Below are 24787 nucleotides of genomic sequence, written 5' to 3'. Positions count from 1 at the left end.
AGATGGCGACCGGCTGCATGGAGGGGGCGCTATCTGCGTTGGAAGACGGACTGCAGAACGTGCAGCGGAGCGGTACTCGGGAGGCAAACTGCCGAAAGACGAAAAAGGGATTGGAGAATGCGGGCATCGATCCCGCTACTTCTCGCAGGCTAAGCGAGCGCTCTACCATGTACAGAGTGCCTCGGGCCCGTTAGCTCAGTTGGTCAGAGCGTGGTGCTAATAACGCCAAGGTCGTGGGTTCGATCCCCATACGGGCCAACCGGCCCTTCTTCGGAGACCTTTTCCATCGCTTTATCTAGTCTGTGGCAAGGCTTTGAAATGCTACTGACTGGCTTCGAAACGTCTGCCCAAATAGCTCAGTTGGGAGAGGGTCAGACTGAGGATCTCAGGGTCCCTGGTTTGAGCCTCGGTTTTGGTAAACCCGTGGCGTTTGCAAAATACAGTCTACTCAAGGAAGTGGTCAACGGGTCATTTTCAAAAAGCTCACGCCAAAACACTGCAGACCACTGACTGGTCAGAGAGGATTGCGACACTGGACGTACTGCACAAACCTGTCTTATTGAAATAGCCGAGCTACTGAACAAACAAGCCACCAGCACAGCAGCGCCGTGGACCGGTAGGCCGTGGCTTTCCTCCACGGGGCTATTGGATGAAATGTCAACCCGCAAAACGCCCCTTGTCTATTGAGGAGCTGGAGACGTTCCTGTGCATGCTGTCAAAAAGGCGCGAGTAGAGTGGTGTGTGTCGCGATGAAGATGGCGACCGGCTGCATGGAGGGGGCGCTATCTGCGTTGGAAGACGGACTGCAGAACGTGCAGCGGAGCGGTACTCGGGAGGCAAACTGCCGAAAGACGAAAAAGGGATTGGAGAATGCGGGCATCGATCCCGCTACTTCTCGCAGGCTAAGCGAGCGCTCTACCATGTACAGAGTGCCTCGGGCCCGTTAGCTCAGTTGGTCAGAGCGTGGTGCTAATAACGCCAAGGTCGTGGGTTCGATCCCCATACGGGCCAACCGGCCCTTCTTCGGAGACCTTTTCCATCGCTTTATCTAGTCTGTGGCAAGGCTTTGAAATGCTACTGACTGGCTTCGAAACGTCTGCCCAAATAGCTCAGTTGGGAGAGGGTCAGACTGAGGATCTCAGGGTCCCTGGTTTGAGCCTCGGTTTTGGTAAACCCGTGGCGTTTGCAAAATACAGTCTACTCAAGGAAGTGGTCAACGGGTCATTTTCAAAAAGCTCACGCCAAAACACTGCAGACCACTGACTGGTCAGAGAGGATTGCGACACTGGACGTACTGCACAAACCTGTCTTATTGAAATAGCCGAGCTACTGAACAAACAAGCCACCAGCACAGCAGCGCCGTGGACCGGTAGGCCGTGGCTTTCCTCCACGGGGCTATTGGATGAAATGTCAACCCGCAAAACGCCCCTTGTCTATTGAGGAGCTGGAGACGTTCCTGTGCATGCTGTCAAAAAGGCGCGAGTAGAGTGGTGTGTGTCGCGATGAAGATGGCGACCGGCTGCATGGAGGGGGCGCTATCTGCGTTGGAAGACGGACTGCAGAACGTGCAGCGGAGCGGTACTCGGGAGGCAAACTGCCGAAAGACGAAAAAGGGATTGGAGAATGCGGGCATCGATCCCGCTACTTCTCGCAGGCTAAGCGAGCGCTCTACCATGTACAGAGTGCCTCGGGCCCGTTAGCTCAGTTGGTCAGAGCGTGGTGCTAATAACGCCAAGGTCGTGGGTTCGATCCCCATACGGGCCAACCGGCCCTTCTTCGGAGACCTTTTCCATCGCTTTATCTAGTCTGTGGCAAGGCTTTGAAATGCTACTGACTGGCTTCGAAACGTCTGCCCAAATAGCTCAGTTGGGAGAGGGTCAGACTGAGGATCTCAGGGTCCCTGGTTTGAGCCTCGGTTTTGGTAAACCCGTGGCGTTTGCAAAATACAGTCTACTCAAGGAAGTGGTCAACGGGTCATTTTCAAAAAGCTCACGCCAAAACACTGCAGACCACTGACTGGTCAGAGAGGATTGCGACACTGGACGTACTGCACAAACCTGTCTTATTGAAATAGCCGAGCTACTGAACAAACAAGCCACCAGCACAGCAGCGCCGTGGACCGGTAGGCCGTGGCTTTCCTCCACGGGGCTATTGGATGAAATGTCAACCCGCAAAACGCCCCTTGTCTATTGAGGAGCTGGAGACGTTCCTGTGCATGCTGTCAAAAAGGCGCGAGTAGAGTGGTGTGTGTCGCGATGAAGATGGCGACCGGCTGCATGGAGGGGGCGCTATCTGCGTTGGAAGACGGACTGCAGAACGTGCAGCGGAGCGGTACTCGGGAGGCAAACTGCCGAAAGACGAAAAAGGGATTGGAGAATGCGGGCATCGATCCCGCTACTTCTCGCAGGCTAAGCGAGCGCTCTACCATGTACAGAGTGTCTCGGGCCCGTTAGCTCAGTTGGTCAGAGCGTGGTGCTAATAACGCCAAGGTCGTGGGTTCGATCCCCATACGGGCCAACCGGCCCTTCTTCGGAGACCTTTTCCATCGCTTTATCTAGTCTGTGGCAAGGCTTTGAAATGCTACTGACTGGCTTCGAAACGTCTGCCCAAATAGCTCAGTTGGGAGAGGGTCAGACTGAGGATCTCAGGGTCCCTGGTTTGAGCCTCGGTTTTGGTAAACCCGTGGCGTTTGCAAAATACAGTCTACTCAAGGAAGTGGTCAACGGGTCATTTTCAAAAAGCTCACGCCAAAACACTGCAGACCACTGACTGGTCAGAGAGGATTGCGACACTGGACGTACTGCACAAACCTGTCTTATTGAAATAGCCGAGCTACTGAACAAACAAGCCACCAGCACAGCAGCGCCGTGGACCGGTAGGCCGTGGCTTTCCTCCACGGGGCTATTGGATGAAATGTCAACCCGCAAAACGCCCCTTGTCTATTGAGGAGCTGGAGACGTTCCTGTGCATGCTGTCAAAAAGGCGCGAGTAGAGTGGTGTGTGTCGCGATGAAGATGGCGACCGGCTGCATGGAGGGGGCGCTATCTGCGTTGGAAGACGGACTGCAGAACGTGCAGCGGAGCGGTACTCGGGAGGCAAACTGCCGAAAGACGAAAAAGGGATTGGAGAATGCGGGCATCGATCCCGCTACTTCTCGCAGGCTAAGCGAGCGCTCTACCATGTACAGAGTGTCTCGGGCCCGTTAGCTCAGTTGGTCAGAGCGTGGTGCTAATAACGCCAAGGTCGTGGGTTCGATCCCCATACGGGCCAACCGGCCCTTCTTCGGAGACCTTTTCCATCGCTTTATCTAGTCTGTGGCAAGGCTTTGAAATGCTACTGACTGGCTTCGAAACGTCTGCCCAAATAGCTCAGTTGGGAGAGGGTCAGACTGAGGATCTCAGGGTCCCTGGTTTGAGCCTCGGTTTTGGTAAACCCGTGGCGTTTGCAAAATACAGTCTACTCAAGGAAGTGGTCAACGGGTCATTTTCAAAAAGCTCACGCCAAAACACTGCAGACCACTGACTGGTCAGAGAGGATTGCGACACTGGACGTACTGCACAAACCTGTCTTATTGAAATAGCCGAGCTACTGAACAAACAAGCCACCAGCACAGCAGCGCCGTGGACCGGTAGGCCGTGGCTTTCCTCCACGGGGCTATTGGATGAAATGTCAACCCGCAAAACGCCCCTTGTCTATTGAGGAGCTGGAGACGTTCCTGTGCATGCTGTCAAAAAGGCGCGAGTAGAGTGGTGTGTGTCGCGATGAAGATGGCGACCGGCTGCATGGAGGGGGCGCTATCTGCGTTGGAAGACGGACTGCAGAACGTGCAGCGGAGCGGTACTCGGGAGGCAAACTGCCGAAAGACGAAAAAGGGATTGGAGAATGCGGGCATCGATCCCGCTACTTCTCGCAGGCTAAGCGAGCGCTCTACCATGTACAGAGTGTCTCGGGCCCGTTAGCTCAGTTGGTCAGAGCGTGGTGCTAATAACGCCAAGGTCGTGGGTTCGATCCCCATACGGGCCAACCGGCCCTTCTTCGGAGACCTTTTCCATCGCTTTATCTAGTCTGTGGCAAGGCTTTGAAATGCTACTGACTGGCTTCGAAACGTCTGCCCAAATAGCTCAGTTGGGAGAGGGTCAGACTGAGGATCTCAGGGTCCCTGGTTTGAGCCTCGGTTTTGGTAAACCCGTGGCGTTTGCAAAATACAGTCTACTCAAGGAAGTGGTCAACGGGTCATTTTCAAAAAGCTCACGCCAAAACACTGCAGACCACTGACTGGTCAGAGAGGATTGCGACACTGGACGTACTGCACAAACCTGTCTTATTGAAATAGCCGAGCTACTGAACAAACAAGCCACCAGCACAGCAGCGCCGTGGACCGGTAGGCCGTGGCTTTCCTCCACGGGGCTATTGGATGAAATGTCAACCCGCAAAACGCCCCTTGTCTATTGAGGAGCTGGAGACGTTCCTGTGCATGCTGTCAAAAAGGCGCGAGTAGAGTGGTGTGTGTCGCGATGAAGATGGCGACCGGCTGCATGGAGGGGGCGCTATCTGCGTTGGAAGACGGACTGCAGAACGTGCAGCGGAGCGGTACTCGGGAGGCAAACTGCCGAAAGACGAAAAAGGGATTGGAGAATGCGGGCATCGATCCCGCTACTTCTCGCAGGCTAAGCGAGCGCTCTACCATGTACAGAGTGTCTCGGGCCCGTTAGCTCAGTTGGTCAGAGCGTGGTGCTAATAACGCCAAGGTCGTGGGTTTGATCCCCATACGGGCCAACCGGCCCTTCTTCGGAGACCTTTTCCATCGCTTTATCTAGTCTGTGGCAAGGCTTTGAAATGCTACTGACTGGCTTCGAAACGTCTGCCCAAATAGCTCAGTTGGGAGAGGGTCAGACTGAGGATCTCAGGGTCCCTGGTTTGAGCCTCGGATTTGGTAAACCCGTGGCGTTTACAAAATACAGTCTACTCAAGGAAGTGGTCAACGGGTCATTTTCAAAAAGCTCACGCCAAAACACTGCAGACCACTGACTGGTCAGAGAGGATTGCGACACTGGACGTACTGCACAAACCTGTCTTATTGAAATAGCCGAGCTACTGAACAAACAAGCCACCAGCACAGCAGCGCCGTGGACCGGTAGGCCGTGGCTTTCCTCCACGGGGCTATTGGATGAAATGTCAACCCGCAAAACGCCCCTTGTCTATTGAGGAGCTGGAGACGTTCCTGTGCATGCTGTCAAAAAGGCGCGAGTAGAGTGGTGTGTGTCGCGATGAAGATGGCGACCGGCTGCATGGAGGGGGCGCTATCTGCGTTGGAAGACGGACTGCAGAACGTGCAGCGGAGCGGTACTCGGGAGGCAAACTGCCGAAAGACGAAAAAGGGATTGGAGAAAGCGGGCATCGATCCCGCTACTTCTCGCAGGCTAAGCGAGCGCTCTACCATGTACAGAGTGTCTCGGGCCCGCTAGCTCAGTTGGTCAGAGCGTGGTGCTAATAACGCCAAGGTCGTGGGTTCGATCCCCATACGGGCCAACCAGCCCTTCTTCGGAGATCTTTTCCATCGCTTTATCTAGTCTGTGGCAAGGCTTTGAAATGCTACTGACTGGCTTTGAAACGTCTGCCCAAATAGCTCAGTTGGGAGAGAGTCAGACTGAGGATCTCAGGGTCCCTGGTTTGAGCCTCGGTTTTGGTAAACCCGTGGCGTTTGCAAAATACAGTCTACTCAAGGAAGTGGTCAACGGGTCATTTTCAAAAAGCTCACGCCAAAACACTGCAGACCACTGACTGGTCAGAGAGGATTGCGACACTGGACGTACTGCACAAACCTGTCTTATTGAAATAGCCGAGCTACTGAACAAACAAGCCACCAGCACAGCAGCGCCGTGGACCGGTAGGCCGTGGCTTTCCTCCACGGGGCTATTGGATGAATTGCTTGGCAGAACAGTCATTTAAAATTGCTCAGCATGACTAAGAATATACAATTATTATATTAAACGTGCATATTTTATCCAAATCCAATTATTACTATTCTGGCTGACAGTGTATGGACAGCTGCCCCATATTTCCATATTTCCAATTGACATAGTATGCCTCCACAGATCCAGAGGGGACTTGGACAGTGTCAGACAGTGGCTGTTTGAAGGGCAGGGGCAGAAAAATTAAAAGGGCTGCTACTGCACAACATGGGCTCTCACCAGTGTAACAATGGGAATTGGACGGCACCCCAAGTGTCGTCACAGCCTCACTTTGGGAAAGCATGTCCTAGTGGGCACATTGTAGGGAAGACTGTTGGGCACAGTATCTAATTGTCTTCTTTGGAAAGGGCACCATTTGGGACACTGGCATGTAGGGGTAGCATAAAGGGCACTTCATAACAGCACCCTTTTCCATTGGAAGTAAGGACACGGGAACAATCAAATATAGACCAGTAAGGTCATCTTATGGGGTACTGCATCACATTTTCTCTACTATAAAGGAACTCATTAAGACATATTTTGACATTTATAGAGGGCACACTATCATTTATTGCGTTAAGGGGCACCCTGGGCACTCAAGCATATTTCACAATGTGAATGGCAGACAGTAGGGCACTTGGTCTCATTTTTGCCACTCAAAGAGTCAATTTAACACCAATTCTGATTAGGACCAAATACACTCAGGAACAGTGTTAATTTAACTCTTTTAGTGTTAGTTTGACACTGCAAATTTTACTGTGTAGAGAGCATTTTAGAAACGCTTTTTCAACCATGGGAGTCTTCCAGTGTGCCTGGATACACCCATGAGGACAGTATATTGCACCTATAATATTGGGGAAGCCAGAAGGAGAGGTAATATAGAGGCTTGTCAACATATAGGCTACTTTAAACAATGAAAATACTTTATACAATTGAATAAAAAGTCTCCTTGATTCTTTGTGTTTCAAGATGACCTGAAAAACTGATGATAATATTCAGGTACTGCTTTGGAGCAAGGTATACCCTTCATATTTCCTGGCATAGTTGCCCGTTCCAGAATGTCCCACATGCAAAGACACACAGAGATGCAGACAGACTGAACAGTGTCAAGGCTTGGCTACAGTGAGTTTGCTTCCTTGTGTGTGATTCCAGTAGACTACATAGTCTAGGCCTACCTACATAGACTGCAGTCTACTACCCTCTTTTCCACTATTATAGTCTACTACTCTCCTTTTTATTACTTTCTACAAAGGATGGTAGGCTGCTTTTGTGTTCATTGCCATCCTTAATAGTTGCTAAAGTGTTATTTCATATATATATATATATTTATGTATTTTTTTTTTTAAGAATGACAATTAAATCTATCTAGATAAACTATGCTGTGCCTGCTGAACCTATACTTCTTCCACAGATACTGGTCAGGGAAGCATTACTTCTGTCTCTGAAGACCCTTGGGGCTGGTGGGATAAACACTCTTTGTATAATCTGAGCACCATCATCCACCACAGGGTTGTCAAAGAATGGATACGCCAATTGATTGTAACTTGTCTAGACGCTCTGCTTAGTTTCTAAGGCCTTATGTCAATAACCGATGGCTTTTGAAAACAGTTAAAGTGACATTTTTTCTTAACTTGTTTATTTAAATTAATATATTTTTTGTAGATGAAGTAAACACGTAAATCATTCATGTCTGCACAAGTCTGAATTTACGTTTCCGAACACGGACTAAGTGCTTTGCGCGCAGGAATTTTCTCGACGGAACTGTCTTTTGAGATTCTGTTTCCGCCTGTTTGAAATGATTTGCAACACATTTTAGTTTAGCTTGACTTTTAACCTGACACGGATCAGGCTAGTTCCGAAGTATAAATTACCTTGGTAACGTAGCTAGAACTAGAATAAGCCACCTTACAGTTTTTCCCCATTGCTTTGGCTAATTTCACGAAACAGAAATGACACTCTCAAAACAACACTTGCAAAACTTCAAACCACTGGGCACTTGTTCACAACCGATTGGAATGTTTCATTCCTTTAATCAAATTGCAATTGTGTTAGCACATCCTCGTAAATGACAAGTGCAAATGCCTACAGTTTGCACAAATTTCAAATGATTTAGCACATCTTTGAAATGGTTAAGTACAATTGCCTTCAGTTAGGCCAATTACCAATTGAATATATCTTGCTGGTCTAAACTGACTGTTGCTTCTCAGTCAAGTGGTTATTCTCTGCAAAACATATTGGCATAATTTCCTTGTGTACATCATCACCTGCACAATAGTTCACTCCACTGTCAAAATCTTTCAGGCACATAATACCATGAAAAACATCATGGTATATACTGTAATATGGATCTCTTGGATCATCTGCTTACAGTCATTGTCAGGTGCAACTAGAACTTCACTACATTTACATTTATGCATTTAGCAGACGCTTTTATCCAAAGCGACTTCCAAGAGAGAGCTTTACAAAAGAGCATAGGTCACTGATCATAACAACGAGATAGCCCCAAACATTGCGAGCAGCCAAAAGATGAAGCATACATTGTGAAAAAACAAATAAGTGCCAAAGGGAAGAACCATAAGAGCATGCAGTTAAACAAGTTACAATTGCCTAAACAACAAAAAAAAGTGCAAGAGTGTACCTGTAGAAAAACAATCAACAGTAAAAATATTTCACAGCGAGTACAAGAATTTAAAACCGTTACAACTAACCAACAAGAGCAACAAGTCTCTCAATACCAGTCATTGTGATCCCCTTGTTACTAAACAAGGGGACACATCCGATCACCAATCACACAGTAAGTCACGAGGGAGTCAGGTGACTGAGCGGTTAGGGAGTCGGGCTAGTAATCTAAAGGTTACTGGTTCGATTCCCGCCTGTGCAAAATGATGTTGTGTCCTTGGGCAAGGCACTTCACCCTACTTGCCTCAGGGGGAATGTCCCTGTACTTACTGTAATTCGCTCTGGATAAGAGCGTCTGCAAAATGTAAATGTAAGTTTAGTTAGCTGACAGGAGCTATCCAGGAGTATAAATGCTTCCATCAAATATATAGAGCTTGTCCCAGCTCGGGGGCAACATCACCATGTGTGCTGCCATGCTGTCAGAGAATTGTGTAGTCACCCACATTCCCAGTCTTGGCCCATACAATACCCAGAAGCACCTGGTGTTCTTGGACCGCCTGCACTCCGATCTTATCCCTCTACATAAGAGGGGTTTGGTAGGGCCTCACTTGCTTACATTTGTCATTGTGTGGGACAATGTAAGCTTCCACCGTGGCCCACTCATCAGGTTTCACTGCCCATCCAAGAATGCTGATGGTGCTCTTATCACCTTACTCCCCATTCCTCAATCCTATCGAGAAGTTTTTTTCTGCATGGAGGTGGAGGGTCTATGAGCATCGGGCTCAAAACCAGAGGTCCCTGCTCCATGCAATGGATGCTGCTTGTGATGATGTCACAGCAGATCAGTGTAGGGGATGGTTGCAGCATGCACAACGATTCTTCCCCTGTTGCATCGCAAGGGAGAACATCAGATGTGATGTTGATGAAATCTGTGGCCAGACAGACAGGAGCGCGAGGATGAGCAGGAGTGAGGACGACAACTAGTGAAATTGCAGCTTTGCTTTACTTTCTTACTGTATGTGTTGTTAGTGTAGGTTATACATAATGTTAGTTTTGATGTGCTTATTGTATGACAGTATATTGTGCTGTACACGTTTCCTGTTACAGTAACCACGATGTATGGCAATTACAGTAACAATTTCCATAACATTGTGAGTGCAATATGTGATGTGAAACCTTGTACGCTACTCTTGAATTACTGTAATTTTTTTTCTGTTTGATACACATTTACATTTTATATTTATTCATTTAGCAGACGCTTTTATCCAAAGTGACTTCCAAGAGAGAGCTTTACAAAAGTGCATAGGTCAAAGATCATAACAACGATGTAGCCCCAAAAACATTGTGGGTAGCCAAAACATGAAGCATACATTGTGAAAAGCAAATAAATGCCAATGGGAAGAAACATAAGTAGGAAAGCATGCAACAATACGTAATATAATTCACAGCGAGTACAACAAGTTACAGTAAATCAGTTACAACTAACCAACAAGAGCAACAAGTCCCTCAATAAGTGTCATTGTGTTCCTGGAGGAAACTAACATCAGGTCCAGCAAATCAATCCTAAGTACCGTTGTACTCCCGGAACAAGTGCGTCTTTTCTTGAAGGTGGAGGTGGGGAGGTGATTCCACCATTGGGGGGCCAGACAGGAGAAGAGCTTGGGTTGGGAGCGGGCGCTCTTGAGAGGTGGGACCACCAGACGGTTGTCAGAAGAAGACCGTAGGTGGCGGGTGGGGGTGTAAGGCTGGAGGAGGGACTTATGTAGTCGGGTGCAGTCCCGTTCACCGCTCGGAAGGTCAGTACCAGGGTCTTGAATCTGATACGGGCCGTGATGGGAAGTCAGTGGAGAGAGATGAGGAGCGGGGTAACATGGGAGCGTCTGGGTAGATTGAAGACGCATAGTATTCTGGAAAGAAATGAGAAAACGATTTGGTTTTGAAGAATGAGTTAACGGTTTTGGATGGTGATCTATGTAGTTGTGCTGAACCATATAGGCTATTTTGCCAAATGCACTTAGAGCTGTGAGAATGTAATTTCTGTTTCAAGAATTGAGCCAAAGCAATGGAGGAAAACTGTAATGAAACGGAACTCTCGCTAAACTAAGTGAGACTTGGCGAAATAAGTCTAGCTTTTCCTTAATCGACGTTGATGGAACACCCCCCTGGAAGCTTAGGTAAACAAGAACACAGTAAGTATTTATGTTAGTATCTAAACATGTTGTTTATTATATTGAGTGGCTTCTTCAACACTTTAACTTGTGTAATATGCAAGAAAATTAAAAGTAAAATAAATTGTTTTTCACTCACACACACTCCAACAATGTCAGGGGACCTAGAGAGCCCTTCAACACTCATGCTGCAATATTACATTTGGAATGTTGTTTTTATTTCATAATTCGAAACTGCTACACTTTGCCCCTGGTTAACCAGCTTCAAAGAGAACACCTTTTTTTGTCTGGAAAGCAGGCTAGGAGGAAGGTTTGGGGGTTTAGGAAATCCGTACACTTACATGTCCATCTGTTGCGAGCACAGACTCATCCTATCATTACAGAACCCGTGAAGAAGATGGCAGCTTGGTTCTTCACACCTATGGAGTCTGCAACCAGACCGCAGCGGCCCCTTGGTCCAAAAGCAGGGCGCAAAGCCTGGTCATGGCAGTGCCCTGACAGCCCGCTGAGCTGTCTACACGTTTCCTCAGAGCACCAGTTGTAAGAGACAAGGCAGCTAATGTATATAATAATGGAATTAGATTAAACGAAGAGAAGGTTTTATGAATTTGGAGAATAAAGTATAATGGATTTCATGTAATTTTTATGAGGTTATATGATGTGGTGACACGTACACACACACATTGTGGCAATCAGGAAGCCCACTCGGGCTTTGGACTTTGTATAATTTCAAGATAGTCACATAATCAGGGACATATTTAACACAAAAAAGGTCTTTCAAACGTAGAATCTTCCTCACTGGTGGGAAAAGTCCAGAGCCAGCTCATCGTGGTCCTGGTGGCTTTTAAGCCTGGCAACAGAAAGTAGGCAGAGTACAGGCACATGTCATCGGGGTGAGGCTCTCACACTTATTGCTCCTTTGATCTTATCCCCTAATCTCTGCCCTGTTTGTCTTTGAATTCTGTGCCTCGCCCTAATCAGCCGATGAGTCACAACTGTGCTCCTTGTGAGCCTGCCGGAAAGCAGGGAACTGTAGTACATCCAATCTATCACCTGACCCAGAGCTCCAGGGTTGCCACAACACATACCACACAAATATGCGCATGCGATCACACATACACACAGATACATTTACAAATAACCTCACAGTCAGTCTACAATGCACTTATATATAAAAAAATATATATACATTTTTGAGAAGTTCTACGTTGGTTTCATGTTGTTCTAGAAATTGAGTTAGAGAAAGATTACGTTTTTTTTTGTAATAACAGATTAGGTGAAAAGTAGACAGTTGTGTGGAGAGTGTGTGCCCACTGCTTCTCAATGCTAGATCATATGGGTTGTGGTATTAAGGTGATAGGGGCAATGTATCAGCTTCCACAGGCATTCAACAGCACAGTGTAATCCCCCTAACCATGGCATCCTGACTGGAGCATCCGGGTAACAGGACAGCCAGCCAGGCCTCAGTACATATGAGCTGCCCCTCCTCTCTGGCTCTCTAATCTTCCTATTGCTATCTTCCTATTGCAGCACTAAAGGATGGAACCTGAGAGAACACACAATTCACTTAATTGAGCTGAAGTGTCTCTTATTCACTCTGCCTATCTCTCTCTCACTCACTCACTCACTCACTCACTCACTCACTCACACACACACACACACACACACACACACACACACAGTGATACAAAGACACACACATACAAAAAGCAATACGTGTTGTACATGAGCGGGCGGTAATATTACCCCCTTCTCTGCTATCTTACTGTCTTCCTATCAGATTACAGTAATAACATAATAACCCCAAACAGACATAAATCAGATTCTGGCAGGAGGCCGCAGGACAGTAATCCTACAGTAATCCTTCACCTGCAGCATTGTAAATGTGTTCCATACGAAGGCAGGATTTTTTTCGTAGAGTGCTTACAGTTAATTCTCTCTGCACCTTGTCACAGTGCTCAGGTAGGGATAATCTGTATCACACCAACACACAAACAAGCACATACACTCACACACAAGCACAAATGCTCACCCGCAAATACACAAAAAACACACTTAAAAATACAAACACACTCACACACATTCTTTATGTGTCCCTGTCACATACACAGTCACCCAAATAAGTGAGTTAAAGCCTTAAGCTAAAAGCACCAACTCCCTGATCTCTCTCCCCTTTTCTTTTAATCTCTGTCAAGTTCGCCTCCCTTCACAGCCTTTCGCTCTCTGTCCTTTTTTCAGCCCCATCTTGTTGCCTTATTCCTTAGCCTCCTTCTGTCTGTCCTTCTCCCCCCTCTCTTGATCTTCCCCCCTCTTTCTCTCCTTATCTCTCTTTCTCCTGCTGTAGGTATATTTCCATGGATGATGCTGTCTATTGAGAGTCTGATTGTCTCTGGGAGAGAGAAGAGAGCAGATTACTGCAATGCAGAACAACTATACAACTCCTCTATACCGCAGCATGGTCTATTTATTTGTGTGTTTGTACTTATGTGTTAGAGCAGCGATACATACCCTCTATATGATTGTTTTCTATGTTTATGCATGTGCATGTAAGAGTGTTTATTTTTTTATGTTCAATGAAAAGCATTTTGTATAGTTCAGTTACAGTTCCCAGCATAATTTAACCATAGGCAGAGCAATACTGCTTTTAAAGGACACAGTGGTGCTAAACATATAGTAGCAGGGAGAGTGGGGGGGAGAGAGAGAGCACCATCTAAACCACAGGAACTGTATTTCAAGTCTAAAGACTCTTTCATCATCATCTGGGGGAAATTATTGCTGTTTTCACAGTGACAGGACAGCTCCGAGAAGACAAACACATGAACCATAACGGAACTGTCAAGTACTCACATGAACGCTCACACACACGGTATGCATGGCCACTTTTACTAAGACCAATATTCAGTTTCACTGCTGTTTTTTGTCTGTAGACTCTAGGGCTGTCCCCGACTAAGATTTTCTTTGGTCAACCAAGACTCGACTAAAACGTCTGAAAATCGACCAATCGAAATAAAAAAATAAAATAAAAAAAAAGGCAAATCATCAGAGCGCGCTTATCACTGCCTGAAAACTTGCAGCATGCGAACTTACGTAGAAGCTGAGTGGGGAACGGTGCAACAGAGAAATATTGTGTTGTCTTGGCCGGAGAAGATAATGTCATTAGATTTGGATGTGATTCTTATAATAAGCATATTCATTTTTCAACCCAGGGCGTTAGCATGAGTGAAGTAGGGCTAGGCCAACTTACGTTTTTCAGGTGGTAGGCTACATCATATTCGACATCGAACTATGAAAAATAAACCGTTGTTTATTTTGCATTCAACGTTTTTCGAGTCACCCGGTACTTTGTAAATGTAAATGTACTTTAATGAAATGCTGCCATACCACAGATTTATTTTCCGTTTTGACTAATAACACCGACAAAGTAGGCTATGGCAGAGTTTGTAGTTCGGCAGCCAATTGTGCTCGTGCCGTGTGCAAAATACCAAAACAAAACAAAGCGCAGATTAACGAAAGGGAAAACAGTAACACCTTTTCTTTTAAATTATATATTTTTAGAGTTGCTTTATTTGTCTTAAATAATATAATCTACAATTTCTGTAGAACATTTAGTTAATTCAGCAATGATGACACAAGCAGGAATCAGATCTCACACTGCCATACGGCAGCTCGACTAAAAAAATCTTAGTCGACCAAGAGCATATCGACCAGAAAATCGATTAGTCGACTGAGTGGGGACAGCCGTAGTAGACTCAATGAGGGTGATGTGGCATACTCAGACTACATTAACACTGGAATGGGAGATTAACACATACACACTCACAGACAAACTCAGACACACACACACACACAGGGTTGAAGACGGAAACTTTCATTGGAATTAAAGGGAAGGAAATTGAATTAATGGGAATTAGTGGGAATAAACTGGATATGTGCTAAATTGCAGGTTAACCTATAACAGGGAACTTAAATGTTGTTGAAACAAACCCATTTTGCAGCATAATGTTGGTTAAAACAACCTGATTAACTGCAAATTCAGTTTAATTTCTCACAATCACACTCACACAACACACCACTTACTTGAGGCCACACCAGCTGCATGCACTGTGCATTCCTCCATCACATGCACAGATCATTTCTGGAATCCTGCACACTACAGCAGGACTATTGAATTGCATTTGAGCCCAGGGACTATATCCAGTCAAGTAAGTGTTGATGATATTACTAAGATAAATATATATATATATATTATATCTACGGTATTAAAGTTTAACTAGTAAATAGTTAATAAAATACAAGAACAGAGGTTATAGTTTAATTTAGCATGCTGATTGAGGAGGGTTCCTCTGAGTGATCAAAATTTCAAAGATTCTCCAGATGGATTTTCCACTTCCCATGGAAAGTTTCCAGAATTGTACAGAAATGTTTTCACCCCTTTGCAACCCTACACACACTGCATATCTACACCACAGCAAACACACATCACACTCCTGTCGGCCTGCAAGTATGGAACCCAAACAGTTGACAAATTCACCACACTGCCGAGGACACCAACCCATGTTCTTTATCTTTACAAATTGACTGTATTGATTTTGTAGCTTAAAAGTTATAAATTTCATACCATTAAAGCTCATCTTTCCGATCAACCCTTGTGTTCTTTGTGTTGAGGAGGCTGGGCGCTCTCTTTTTATCATTACTTCCCTCTACCCTGATCTTTATTACACACTGTGGGGATGTGCTCATCAAGTTAGCACAGAGATAACTTGATGAGCACTGTTAATGGGATGTTGGCGTGTGCATGTCGAAATGTCTGACCGTGTGTACTGCACTATATGTGTGTGTGTGTCTGTGTAATATACAATAAGTTCATGTGTACATGTTTAAAGGGGTGTTTTACTGCACTCCTCCTGACTTCACAGAAGCAGCCCTCTGTTGTAGTGTAGCACCCTTTATTGTATTCTTGGGGTTGGCGGCAAGAAGGCTAGACCAGATGCTGAATCGTTCTATACATGAATATAACTGTATCCCATACAAGAGAGTTCCAACACACAGAAAACTAAGAATAAATATATTCACAATTTCCTCTATTGTAGGAGATGAAAGCATAAAAAAGGTACCTTCATAAAAGAGAAATTGATAGCTGAATATTTTCCTGTTTCTGAATGATTCATCCTGGGTTCGTTCTGTCCCTTTTTCTCTCTGCTCAAGATTTCTCACTAAATAGTTTTTGTAATCAACTGAATAAATGCAGTGCCAGCAATAATCCCAGAAGGCCTTCCATCTTGTCTAGATCGTGTTCTCACTATCCAAAAGTGAGCTCACATACTCCCAGAGCCATGTCCAATCTGATCCTACTGGCTGTTCCTGCATAAGATAGATTGTATGTCCTTGCTTGTGCACTGCCCAGTAAGAAATTGGGCCGTAGGCCCATGTGGTGAAAAGTTTAATGAGTAAGATCTTAAAATAATAATACTTAAGATTATTATAATTAAGATCATTATAATAATAAAAAATGTCCACGTACACAGTCCACCCTTCACTCTCACAATAGTGCAGTTGTAAATTAAATGTCAGGGAATTAGAGAAAGGCCAGCTAGCAGCCAAATTGGTTGGAACCCAGTCATTATCAACATCCTGTCTGTTAGTTGTCAAACCGCTGTGTTTAGATAAATAGATTTGTATTCTTAGAAAAATAAGCATTCACCATGTTGCTGGCTGCTTGTTGCTAAGGCACTTGGCTGTTTTCAGTCAACCTGTTTGTCTGTCTGTCTGTCCCTCTATCTGTCCATGCGTCTGTCTGTCCATTTGTTCCTCTGTCTGTCCACATGTTTGTCGATTTGTTTGTTCGTCCATCCATCACTCTATGTGTTCCAGTAGATGTTATGTGTCAAAATTGACGCAGCTGTGGCTGATATCCATGTGGAAACTGGGAGCTTGTACAGTATATTTATCCTCCCACCCGGACACATTTCTATGTACAAAATGGATACAAAAGCATTGCTCCAGTTTGAAGTTGCCACTTAAGCAGAGAGAAATGGTAAGATCACACCTAAGTCCTGGCTGAAAACATTGGTGGGAAAACCTGGACCTCAGTTGTGTTTTTCCTCTAAAACACATTCACTAGGACTGTGAGTAAAATCCATCCACATTCGTGTGTTGAGGGTGCAAATTCCATACCAACATCTCATTGCACGCATGTAGGATCTTGTTCTCTTGTTTCTACAAAGAGAGATTAAAAGGGGGAGGAGGAAGAAAAGGGTGAAAATGTGAGGAGGAAGGCTAGAACTGATAGGATCGGTCTAGAACCTCCAGGTAGTCAGGCTTGGTTCTGAGTCGGGACCTCAGCTCCCCTGATTCCTCACTCTGGTTCTGGCTGCTACTGCTGTTTGGTCCTGCCATTTCCCCAATAACTACCGGTAACTGTCCGGGTCCGGCATCCTGCTTGGGGTCTGGGGGGTGGGGGTACCGCGGGGGAGGGCGGGCGTACCTGTCTGGTAGGTCCCGGAACTCTGGGGCAGACATTCCGAAGAGGCAGTCCACCAATCCCACTTTAGGAGTGGGGCCCTGGCTGTCAATCATGGTGGGGCACAGGATTCCGTTTCCATGGAAACCAGCAAGGGGTAGCATTGCGATGTTGCTGATAGGAGAGGAGGACCGCTCTAGTGTCCACTCCCTCTCTTTCTCTGCCATAAAGGGGTATCCTTCCATGCTCTTTCTCTTCTCTGGGCAGTGGAACTTACCCTCACTCCCTATAGATCTGCACAACTGCAGATGACACTGCTGTTTCATTGTCACACCCTCGTCTTCCTCTTTGTAGACGGGGTTACTGCACATGGGCGTGGAGGAAGCCCCGCCAGCACCACCAATGTGGTCTGAGGGGAGGATGGTGTTATAGACGTGGCTGTGCTCAGCTGTTGCAAGGGGTGGGGGCTTCAGCAAGCCATGCTGGTGGTGATGTGTCTGCTCTGTGAATATCCCGCACTCCATCTGGATGCCTGCCAGGTCCACCTCGCCCTGCCTGCGGAACGGCAGCTTGTCCCGCCTCCTAAAGGCATAGGCGATGAGTGCTGCAGCCGCGAAGAACGAAGACACAAGCAGGACCAGTAGGCTGAGCACCAGTACAGACAGCGGAATGGAGCCCTTCCCTGGGGGCAGTAAGGGGCCCAGGCCTGGCCCAGGGAAACCTGCTGACACCCCTCTGTCCAGGTCCACGGAGGGAGGTGATTGGCTCCCCTTGGCCCCATCCAGGTCCCGATACAGATCTTGATCCTCCAGCTCTGGGCAAAGCAGCTCCATAGAGATGGAGCGCAGGTCCACCCCAGTGGTCTCCTCAGGGGAGTGGCACACTACTTCTCCCACAACCACCACAGCGCTCAGGCCCTCCAGCCAACACTTCAGAGATGCCGCCTTGCAGGTGCACTCCCAAGGGTTCTGCTGAAGATCCACCTGCACCACAGACAATTAGATGGAAAACTCCATTACAGATCAGTATGTTCAAAATAACACTACTTATGTGGTTATTTCAAAATGACTTTACTTAAGATACTCCAATGCGTACGATATTAGAGAGTGTGCAGGACAAAAAAAAGGACAAACAACATTTAATTACTACTGAACAACTTTTAACACAAGTATGATTTCAAGGATATGTAATCAAATGTAATATCTAGACTATTACATTGTTATTACTAAAGTGTAAGCCCACCAATATCATAGTGTATCAGACTGATTGACAAGACTGTAGGTCCTCCTCCAGATTTCCCAACAACCACATCCCACACATACCTGCACCAGTCCGGTGAGGTGCTCCAGCACGCCCTCTACAGGCAGGGTGAGGAAGTGGTTGTTGCGGAGGTTCAGGCGGGAGAGGGAGATGCCAGAGAACACACCCACTGGGAGGGTTCTTAGCAGGTTGGCATTGAGAAAAAGGAGCTGGAGGGACGGCATGGTGTTGAAAGACCCTGCCTCCACTTCACCGATCTCATTGTACTCAAAGTAGAGGTACCTGTGAAAACAGAAGGGGATGGGTAATCAGTCTAATTAACAGAAATAGAAATAGAGACTTAGATTTAGAATAGTTTCCACTAGCACTAAAATGCAGGGGCTGAATGAATAAATAAATAATAAAAGGTGAACAAAATCACTATGCACTGCAACTGTTGTAATTTATTTATGTTTTCCAGTACCTGAGGTTTTGCAGCCCCAGGAACATGTCCGGTCCTAGCCTCACCAGATTGTTCCCATTCAGGTAAAGGCTCCTAAGACTGGCCAAGCTGGAAAAGGCCCCCTCCTGGAGGTAAGATATCCTGTTGTTACCCAGGTGTAGCAGGTCCAGGCTAGAGAAGTTCCAAAAGTCTGACCTGTAGATCCTCTGGATAAGGTTGCCGCTCAGGTACAGCTTGCGTCCGTTGAGAGGACGGGGCGTGAGCTGGGATACGTTGAGGAAGCCATTCTCCTTGCAGTTGACTGTAAGGCCCAGGTCTGTGATATGCAGGTTGCAGGTGCAGCCCAGAGGACAGATGATGGGGATGGGCGGCCGCGTCTGGTAGCCTGCCACGGGTGGAGGCTGGTTGGGGCTGCGAGTGGGTGGTGTCCTGGAGGGCCTGGGACGCTTGGTGGGCCTGGAGGACCTATCCCTCTCCTTGCGCTCAGTCGAGGAAGAGGAGGAGGTGTGCGTGCTCTGGTGAGGCCCATGAACCATGGAGGAATGTTTTGTGGGCCTAGCTTGATCAGGGTTTGGGCTTGACACTTTGGGTTTGAGGGGCGTTTGCGGGGGCTGTGGCACTTCAATGCTGTTCCCTTCACTCTGTATTTCCTTGTCAGGGAGGTCGGCACAGAGCTCCTTGCGTGGTGTCTCCCTCAGGTCCTTGCCATGTAGTTGGAAGGGGTACTCGCAGGTGACCTCCCCCACCACGGCCGTGTATGGAATCTGGTCCAGCCACTGCTGCAGGGGAACTGACTCACAGCCACAGTTCCAAGGGTTCTCCTCCAGCTGCAGCTCCATCAGGGAGCGGCCCACATACTCCAAGGTTCCACCATAAGACAGGCTCTTCAGACGGTTCCCCCGTAGGTCCAAGTGGGTCAGGGAAACCGACCTGGAGTCGGCGGAAAAAGAGTCAACATAACTGGTTTAACATATTACATCAAAAATGACAGGGAACTGAAGAATTATCATTTTTATTCAGAGGGGTAATAAAGAGGGAAAATAAAAACTGAGGGGACAACATTAGTCTTTTTATGGAGCCCAAATGGCCTGGGTAACACACCTTTATGTGTTGTCTATGTTTAGGCTAGAGTCTCTTTCTTGACCTTCTGGTTTAATGTATTGCTTGCTGCCAAATATTTTGTCATAAAGTTCTCTGAAATGCATGACTTTGTGTGTCTAGGTACAACTCTGCAGCTGTCATGGGGTAGGTGTCAAACTATAGATTTAGGATAGCAATGACTATTTGAACAGGTATGATGTCAGAGCAATAGACAGGTACCTGAACAGGTGAGGTGGCAGAGCAGGTATGAGGTTGTCGTTGAGGATTAGAACTCGCAGTTTGTGAAGAAACCGTAGTGCCCCGCTATCTATGCGTTTGATGACGTTGTAGTCCGCCTGCAAAAAGAGAGTGACCGTGATCAGGGTCTAGGTCAGTCACTAAAGCCACACACTGGTACTAAGCGTACCAGTGAAAGTGTCCTACACTATACAAAAAGAACATTATAAAAAAACAGGAACAATCTGGCAGCTGGGACGCCCAGAGATTAAACCCATTAAATTACGAAAAAAAAAAATCAATAACATTAATTCAACGTAAAATAATTGTAATTTTCCTGTACCAAATTTACAAGATATATTTGTAATAGTACATTACAGGCTGTTCTTTGCCGGTAAATATGACTTTTATTAATTGAATTGAATTCTCTGTAAACAAACAGCATTTTCAATAAATAAAAATATTCATAATGCCACAACAAAATATAACGATTTAACATGTTCATTCAAAACAAGTTGTGTGCACGACATACAGCATCCAGATGCTGTAATCAGTACCCAGATACTACACATATTACCGGCACTTCAGATTACAAATGCAGCGCTGGCTAGCTGTACGAATTGGAGAAGAATATTGCTCGCCACACGCTAAAGTCATTAGACAGGTTAGATCGCCATCTAACTGGACAACATTCACACTCAGGATGAACACTTAATGTATCCAAACTACAGACCATCACATTACACATATCAAAACAGAACAAACACAACAAGAAAACTCCAAACAATGCTTATCTAACTAAGCTTAAACCTTTAACTCAGTAGGTTTTCAGCTTGCCGCGGGGCATCTGGGTAACAGGAGCGTTTGACGCTACACAACTATCTAATCAACTTTCCTTCGTCCTACTCTGGAGTCTTTACATTTATTCATTTAGCATATAGTTATTTGTCCGTGGGATGAAAGTAAATATCTGCAAAATAACTATTAAAATAGCTAATTTTGATAAAGTTAAATTATGTGTTTTAACAGAACATTTTGGTGAAAAATATTTGTAAATAAAAACAGACATTTTAGTGTATTTTTAAGTAACAACATTTGGCTGTAATTATGTAAAATTATAAATTTACAGTTTTCCATTGTCTTTCTATCTGTATTTTCTGTAATTCAGAAATACAGAAAAAAACACGTATAATTTACAGAAAAAGTGCGGTAATTTCATCTTTTTTTTTACAGTGTACATATAATTTTTTTTACACGTAAGAACTTAAAGATCAGGGCTAGTGTATTTCACATTCCATTAGTTAATCTAGAGAACAGATAAACCACAGGGTGACAGCTGATTGCCAGCACCCCAGTGGTTTTTGATTATTGCAACCAGAGTAATTGGATATCATCATCATCATGTCTCATTAAACTAGACGCACCTGCAGGTATTCCAGCGCCTCGAGGCCTATAAAGGTATCGTTGCGGAACACCTCCAGCTTGTTCTCATGCAGGTAGAGCCTCCTTAGGGTGGCCAGGCCGTGGAAAGCGCCCACTTTGATGTCCTGCAGTGCATTGTTGCCCAAGTTTATGGACACGGCATTGCTAAGATGCTGGAAGCCATTGCTGTAAAGCCGCCTCAGGGAGTTTCGTTGCAGGTTGAGCTTGAATGGGCGGAGCCAAGACTGGAACACCTGTGTGATTGACAGATTGTTTGCGCTATGAAAATCAAGCCATAGAATCATGAACATGGACTTACATGACACAGTTGGTACAACCAGTGAAGTCTAAGGGCACAGTGAAAAAACGTACATCAGCTCATCTTTAGTCACGTACCTGGCTGACATTGGAGAAGCCGCGCCCATCACAGTGCACGTGCAGCACACCCTCTTTGACCTCGCATGTGCATGGCTCAAAGCACGGCTCATCCCCCTCCTCCACTGAGACATCCACCAGAGGGGTGTGTGTGAAGGTGGGGGTAGGGATGGGTGTATGTGTGGACCAGGACAGACCCACAAACCCAAGGGCCGCTAGCAGGGTGATCCACTGCATCCTCCTACCTCTGCCTTTTAGCCCAGCCCAGGGCATCAGCCCAGCTGGGAGCCCTCACCGCACTGCACACACACACCATATTTGAATTACAGTAAATTGTAGAAGAGTACAATGGGATATAATTTAAATACATAACTGGTATTTCATAGACATAATCAAAGCCTGATTGTTAATTGTCCTAAAGCACTGCTGTGAATGGCTCACTGCAGAATAGGGTATACAAATTACAGTACTATCGTAGTGTTTAAGACAGTTTTGTGTGTGACGTGTCTGTGTCATAAACATTCTTATTAAAACTTAAAATTGTTCAGTGGAGCTGAAGTATCACTCTCACATTGTAATGAATGCATTATGAATATGACGTAATGCAAATCAGAGTCATAATGCTAGCCTGTAATTAATTGCACCATTGCCTAAATTGCATTCAGAGCTGAGAATATGTAGAGGACCACATACTTTACCATCAATCAAAGAGTTTTATCAACAACCTTCACAGCTTGTAATATGGATGATCGTGATAATGATAATGCAGCAGCAGCATCATGCAGGAACCAACATTCACTTCAAAACATAAGAGGCTGATTCTAACCCTCCGCAATGACAGCCAAGAACGATGCTGGTGATACTGATGATAATGCACATGCTGATGAGAGAGCTGCTCTGGCAACAAAGACAGGCATCGTTTCATATGCTCTTACTCTCTCTCTCTCATCAGGTCTAAATTAGATCTAAATTGGACTGAAAAAGGCAGGGGTTGGCTCATGTAACTGGGGAGCCATGAAAAGAATGCAATCAGAATCATCATCAAATGGCAATGATCTGAATGAGAGAGACAAAGATGCAGGACTGAAAACATCACAGCCTGAGGGATGTGGAGAAGATATTGGGATTGAGGACAGGTGAACAGATGAGGATTTGAGTGGAAAAGAGGTATAGAAGAAGGGAGAGTTATGGAGGAAATGAGAGAAATGGTGGGCTCTGGGAAGGCTAGCGGTTCTGAATAGTATGACTGCATAATCTGTCAGAGAACCGCCAGTCAGTCAAGGCCGGTGCTCAGGAAAAATAGCTGAAATCTGATATTGATTACATGAAAGCCCTCCCTTCTCCATGCACACTGGATACCCTATAGCATGGGACATAGTGTGTGTATGTGTCTGAGAGAGAGGGAGAGAGAGAGAGAGAGAGAGAGAGAGAGAGAGAGAGAGAGAGAGAGAGAGAGAGAGAGAGAGAGAGAGAGAGAGAGAGAGAGAATAAGAATAGAAAGACTAAAACAGTTGGAATTTCTGCCAGGTAGTAGTGTAAATTACATTTTATCCTTAGATTGAGAAAGGCACCACTATCTAACGACATAATTTAATCTCTACCTGGTCATCAAGTATACTAGCCATGGTCTTGTTTGTCTTTGACTTATCTTTATCCAAAATAACAGTTTTTTACCTACAATCGTTAAATTGAGACTACATAAACAACTGATAATCAAGATATATTAGTGTTAAACAAGAAATACTGAACCCATCAAGCCTTACAAAAGCAGATTGTAAAAACGTATATCTATCTATCTAAATTATCTAGGCCCTTAAGCAGGTGTGGTTTAGACTTGGCCTCTGTGAAGAATCCGAATCCGACCCGCCATTCTCTGGACCTGCTCACTGACGCAAAAACCATGGAGGTGACCGTCACCGTTTATTCCTCCTCCTATTCATGTCACATAATTTCAGTGTCTATCATCCTCACTGTCCGATCAAGGCACAGTGCCGCTACCGGGACCCCATCTATTTCTAACACAGCCCTTTGCTATTGGGTACAGCCTCAACGATCAAATGGATGGGATGGTTACATCCGTCAAAGGACATTAATTAATAGTCATTACGACACACAATTTTAATGGTTGACAAAAAAAGAAGTGACAAATTAGACAACAATTTACACTTATGAACACAGTAGACTGTGTGTGTGCGTGCTCGCCCGCGCGCGTGTGTGTGTGAAATCCTTGAAAGTGTAATGCAATCCCATTGCTAAACCCATTAATTGTCTGTCCTCTCCCCATCGTTCTGAAGCATGCACCGACCGTATCAGAGCAGGGATGCGGGCTATACTCACTCATTTCACCGCCAAGGAATTAAAAAACAACCGAGGAAACGCTTTAAAAGCTGTCTGTCGACATGTCGTTCGCATTCATCCGCACTCCTCTTTCTTCCCTCTCTCCTCTCCTGTAGCGGTTGAATCGGATGGAGGAGTAGAGTGACGTGACAAGACTGCAATGTGTTGGAGGTTATAAAAAACGGTAGAGAAAAACGATTGGCTTTAGGATGCAGGTCGCTCCCCTTTCAAGAGCTCAACAGTGCAACCCGCGGAATCTGCAATAATAGACCACTGAACACGCACGTGATGTAGCTACTATCAGCAAATAAAGACCCTTCTAACCTTCTCAAATAATCTGGCAGTTCAAAGGAAAAAAGAAATGTGTGAGGTGGAGTCGGGAAAATGCAGTAGCTGTGATCTAGATTCGAACCATTGCGTCTCTCACAATTTCCCA

General features: G+C 45.8%; 1 protein-coding gene and 8 non-coding genes across 9 annotated transcripts; 8 read left to right on the top strand and 1 right to left on the bottom strand.

Annotated features, from left to right (window-relative positions):
• Positions 1-184: 184 nt before the first annotated feature.
• trnai-aau (transfer RNA isoleucine (anticodon AAU)) lies at positions 185-258 on the top strand. The gene has a single exon. It is a non-coding gene; the product is annotated as a tRNA-Ile (tRNA).
• A 679-nt stretch (positions 259-937) lies between these two features.
• trnai-aau (transfer RNA isoleucine (anticodon AAU)) lies at positions 938-1011 on the top strand. Its single transcript has one exon. It is a non-coding gene; the product is annotated as a tRNA-Ile (tRNA).
• A 679-nt stretch (positions 1012-1690) lies between these two features.
• On the top strand, positions 1691-1764 carry trnai-aau (transfer RNA isoleucine (anticodon AAU)). The gene has a single exon. It is a non-coding gene; the product is annotated as a tRNA-Ile (tRNA).
• Positions 1765-2443: 679 nt separating this feature from the next.
• On the top strand, positions 2444-2517 carry trnai-aau (transfer RNA isoleucine (anticodon AAU)). The gene has a single exon. It is a non-coding gene; the product is annotated as a tRNA-Ile (tRNA).
• A 679-nt stretch (positions 2518-3196) lies between these two features.
• Positions 3197-3270, top strand: trnai-aau (transfer RNA isoleucine (anticodon AAU)). Its single transcript has one exon. It is a non-coding gene; the product is annotated as a tRNA-Ile (tRNA).
• A 679-nt stretch (positions 3271-3949) lies between these two features.
• Positions 3950-4023, top strand: trnai-aau (transfer RNA isoleucine (anticodon AAU)). The gene has a single exon. It is a non-coding gene; the product is annotated as a tRNA-Ile (tRNA).
• Positions 4024-4702: 679 nt separating this feature from the next.
• Positions 4703-4776, top strand: trnai-aau (transfer RNA isoleucine (anticodon AAU)). Its single transcript has one exon. It is a non-coding gene; the product is annotated as a tRNA-Ile (tRNA).
• A 679-nt stretch (positions 4777-5455) lies between these two features.
• Positions 5456-5529, top strand: trnai-aau (transfer RNA isoleucine (anticodon AAU)). The gene has a single exon. It is a non-coding gene; the product is annotated as a tRNA-Ile (tRNA).
• An 11356-nt stretch (positions 5530-16885) lies between these two features.
• Positions 16886-24469, bottom strand: LOC136949170 (SLIT and NTRK-like protein 3). Its single transcript, XM_067243379.1, has 8 exons — positions 24352-24469; positions 22036-22313; positions 21642-21893; positions 20221-20336; positions 18922-19830; positions 18521-18740; positions 17533-18181; positions 16886-17484 (listed from the first exon to the last, which is right to left on the bottom strand). Exons 2-8 carry the CDS (start codon positions 22285-22287, stop codon positions 17015-17017), a joined length of 2868 nt encoding a protein of 955 aa, XP_067099480.1. The 5' UTR covers positions 22288-22313; positions 24352-24469; the 3' UTR covers positions 16886-17014.
• Between the last annotated feature and the right edge of the window lie 318 nt (positions 24470-24787).

The sequence above is a fragment of the Osmerus mordax genome, chromosome 9 (assembly GCF_038355195.1).
Source record: "Osmerus mordax isolate fOsmMor3 chromosome 9, fOsmMor3.pri, whole genome shotgun sequence".
In the NCBI taxonomy this organism is placed as follows: domain Eukaryota; kingdom Metazoa; phylum Chordata; class Actinopteri; order Osmeriformes; family Osmeridae; genus Osmerus; species Osmerus mordax.
This window is presented reverse-complemented; position numbering and strand designations above follow the sequence as displayed.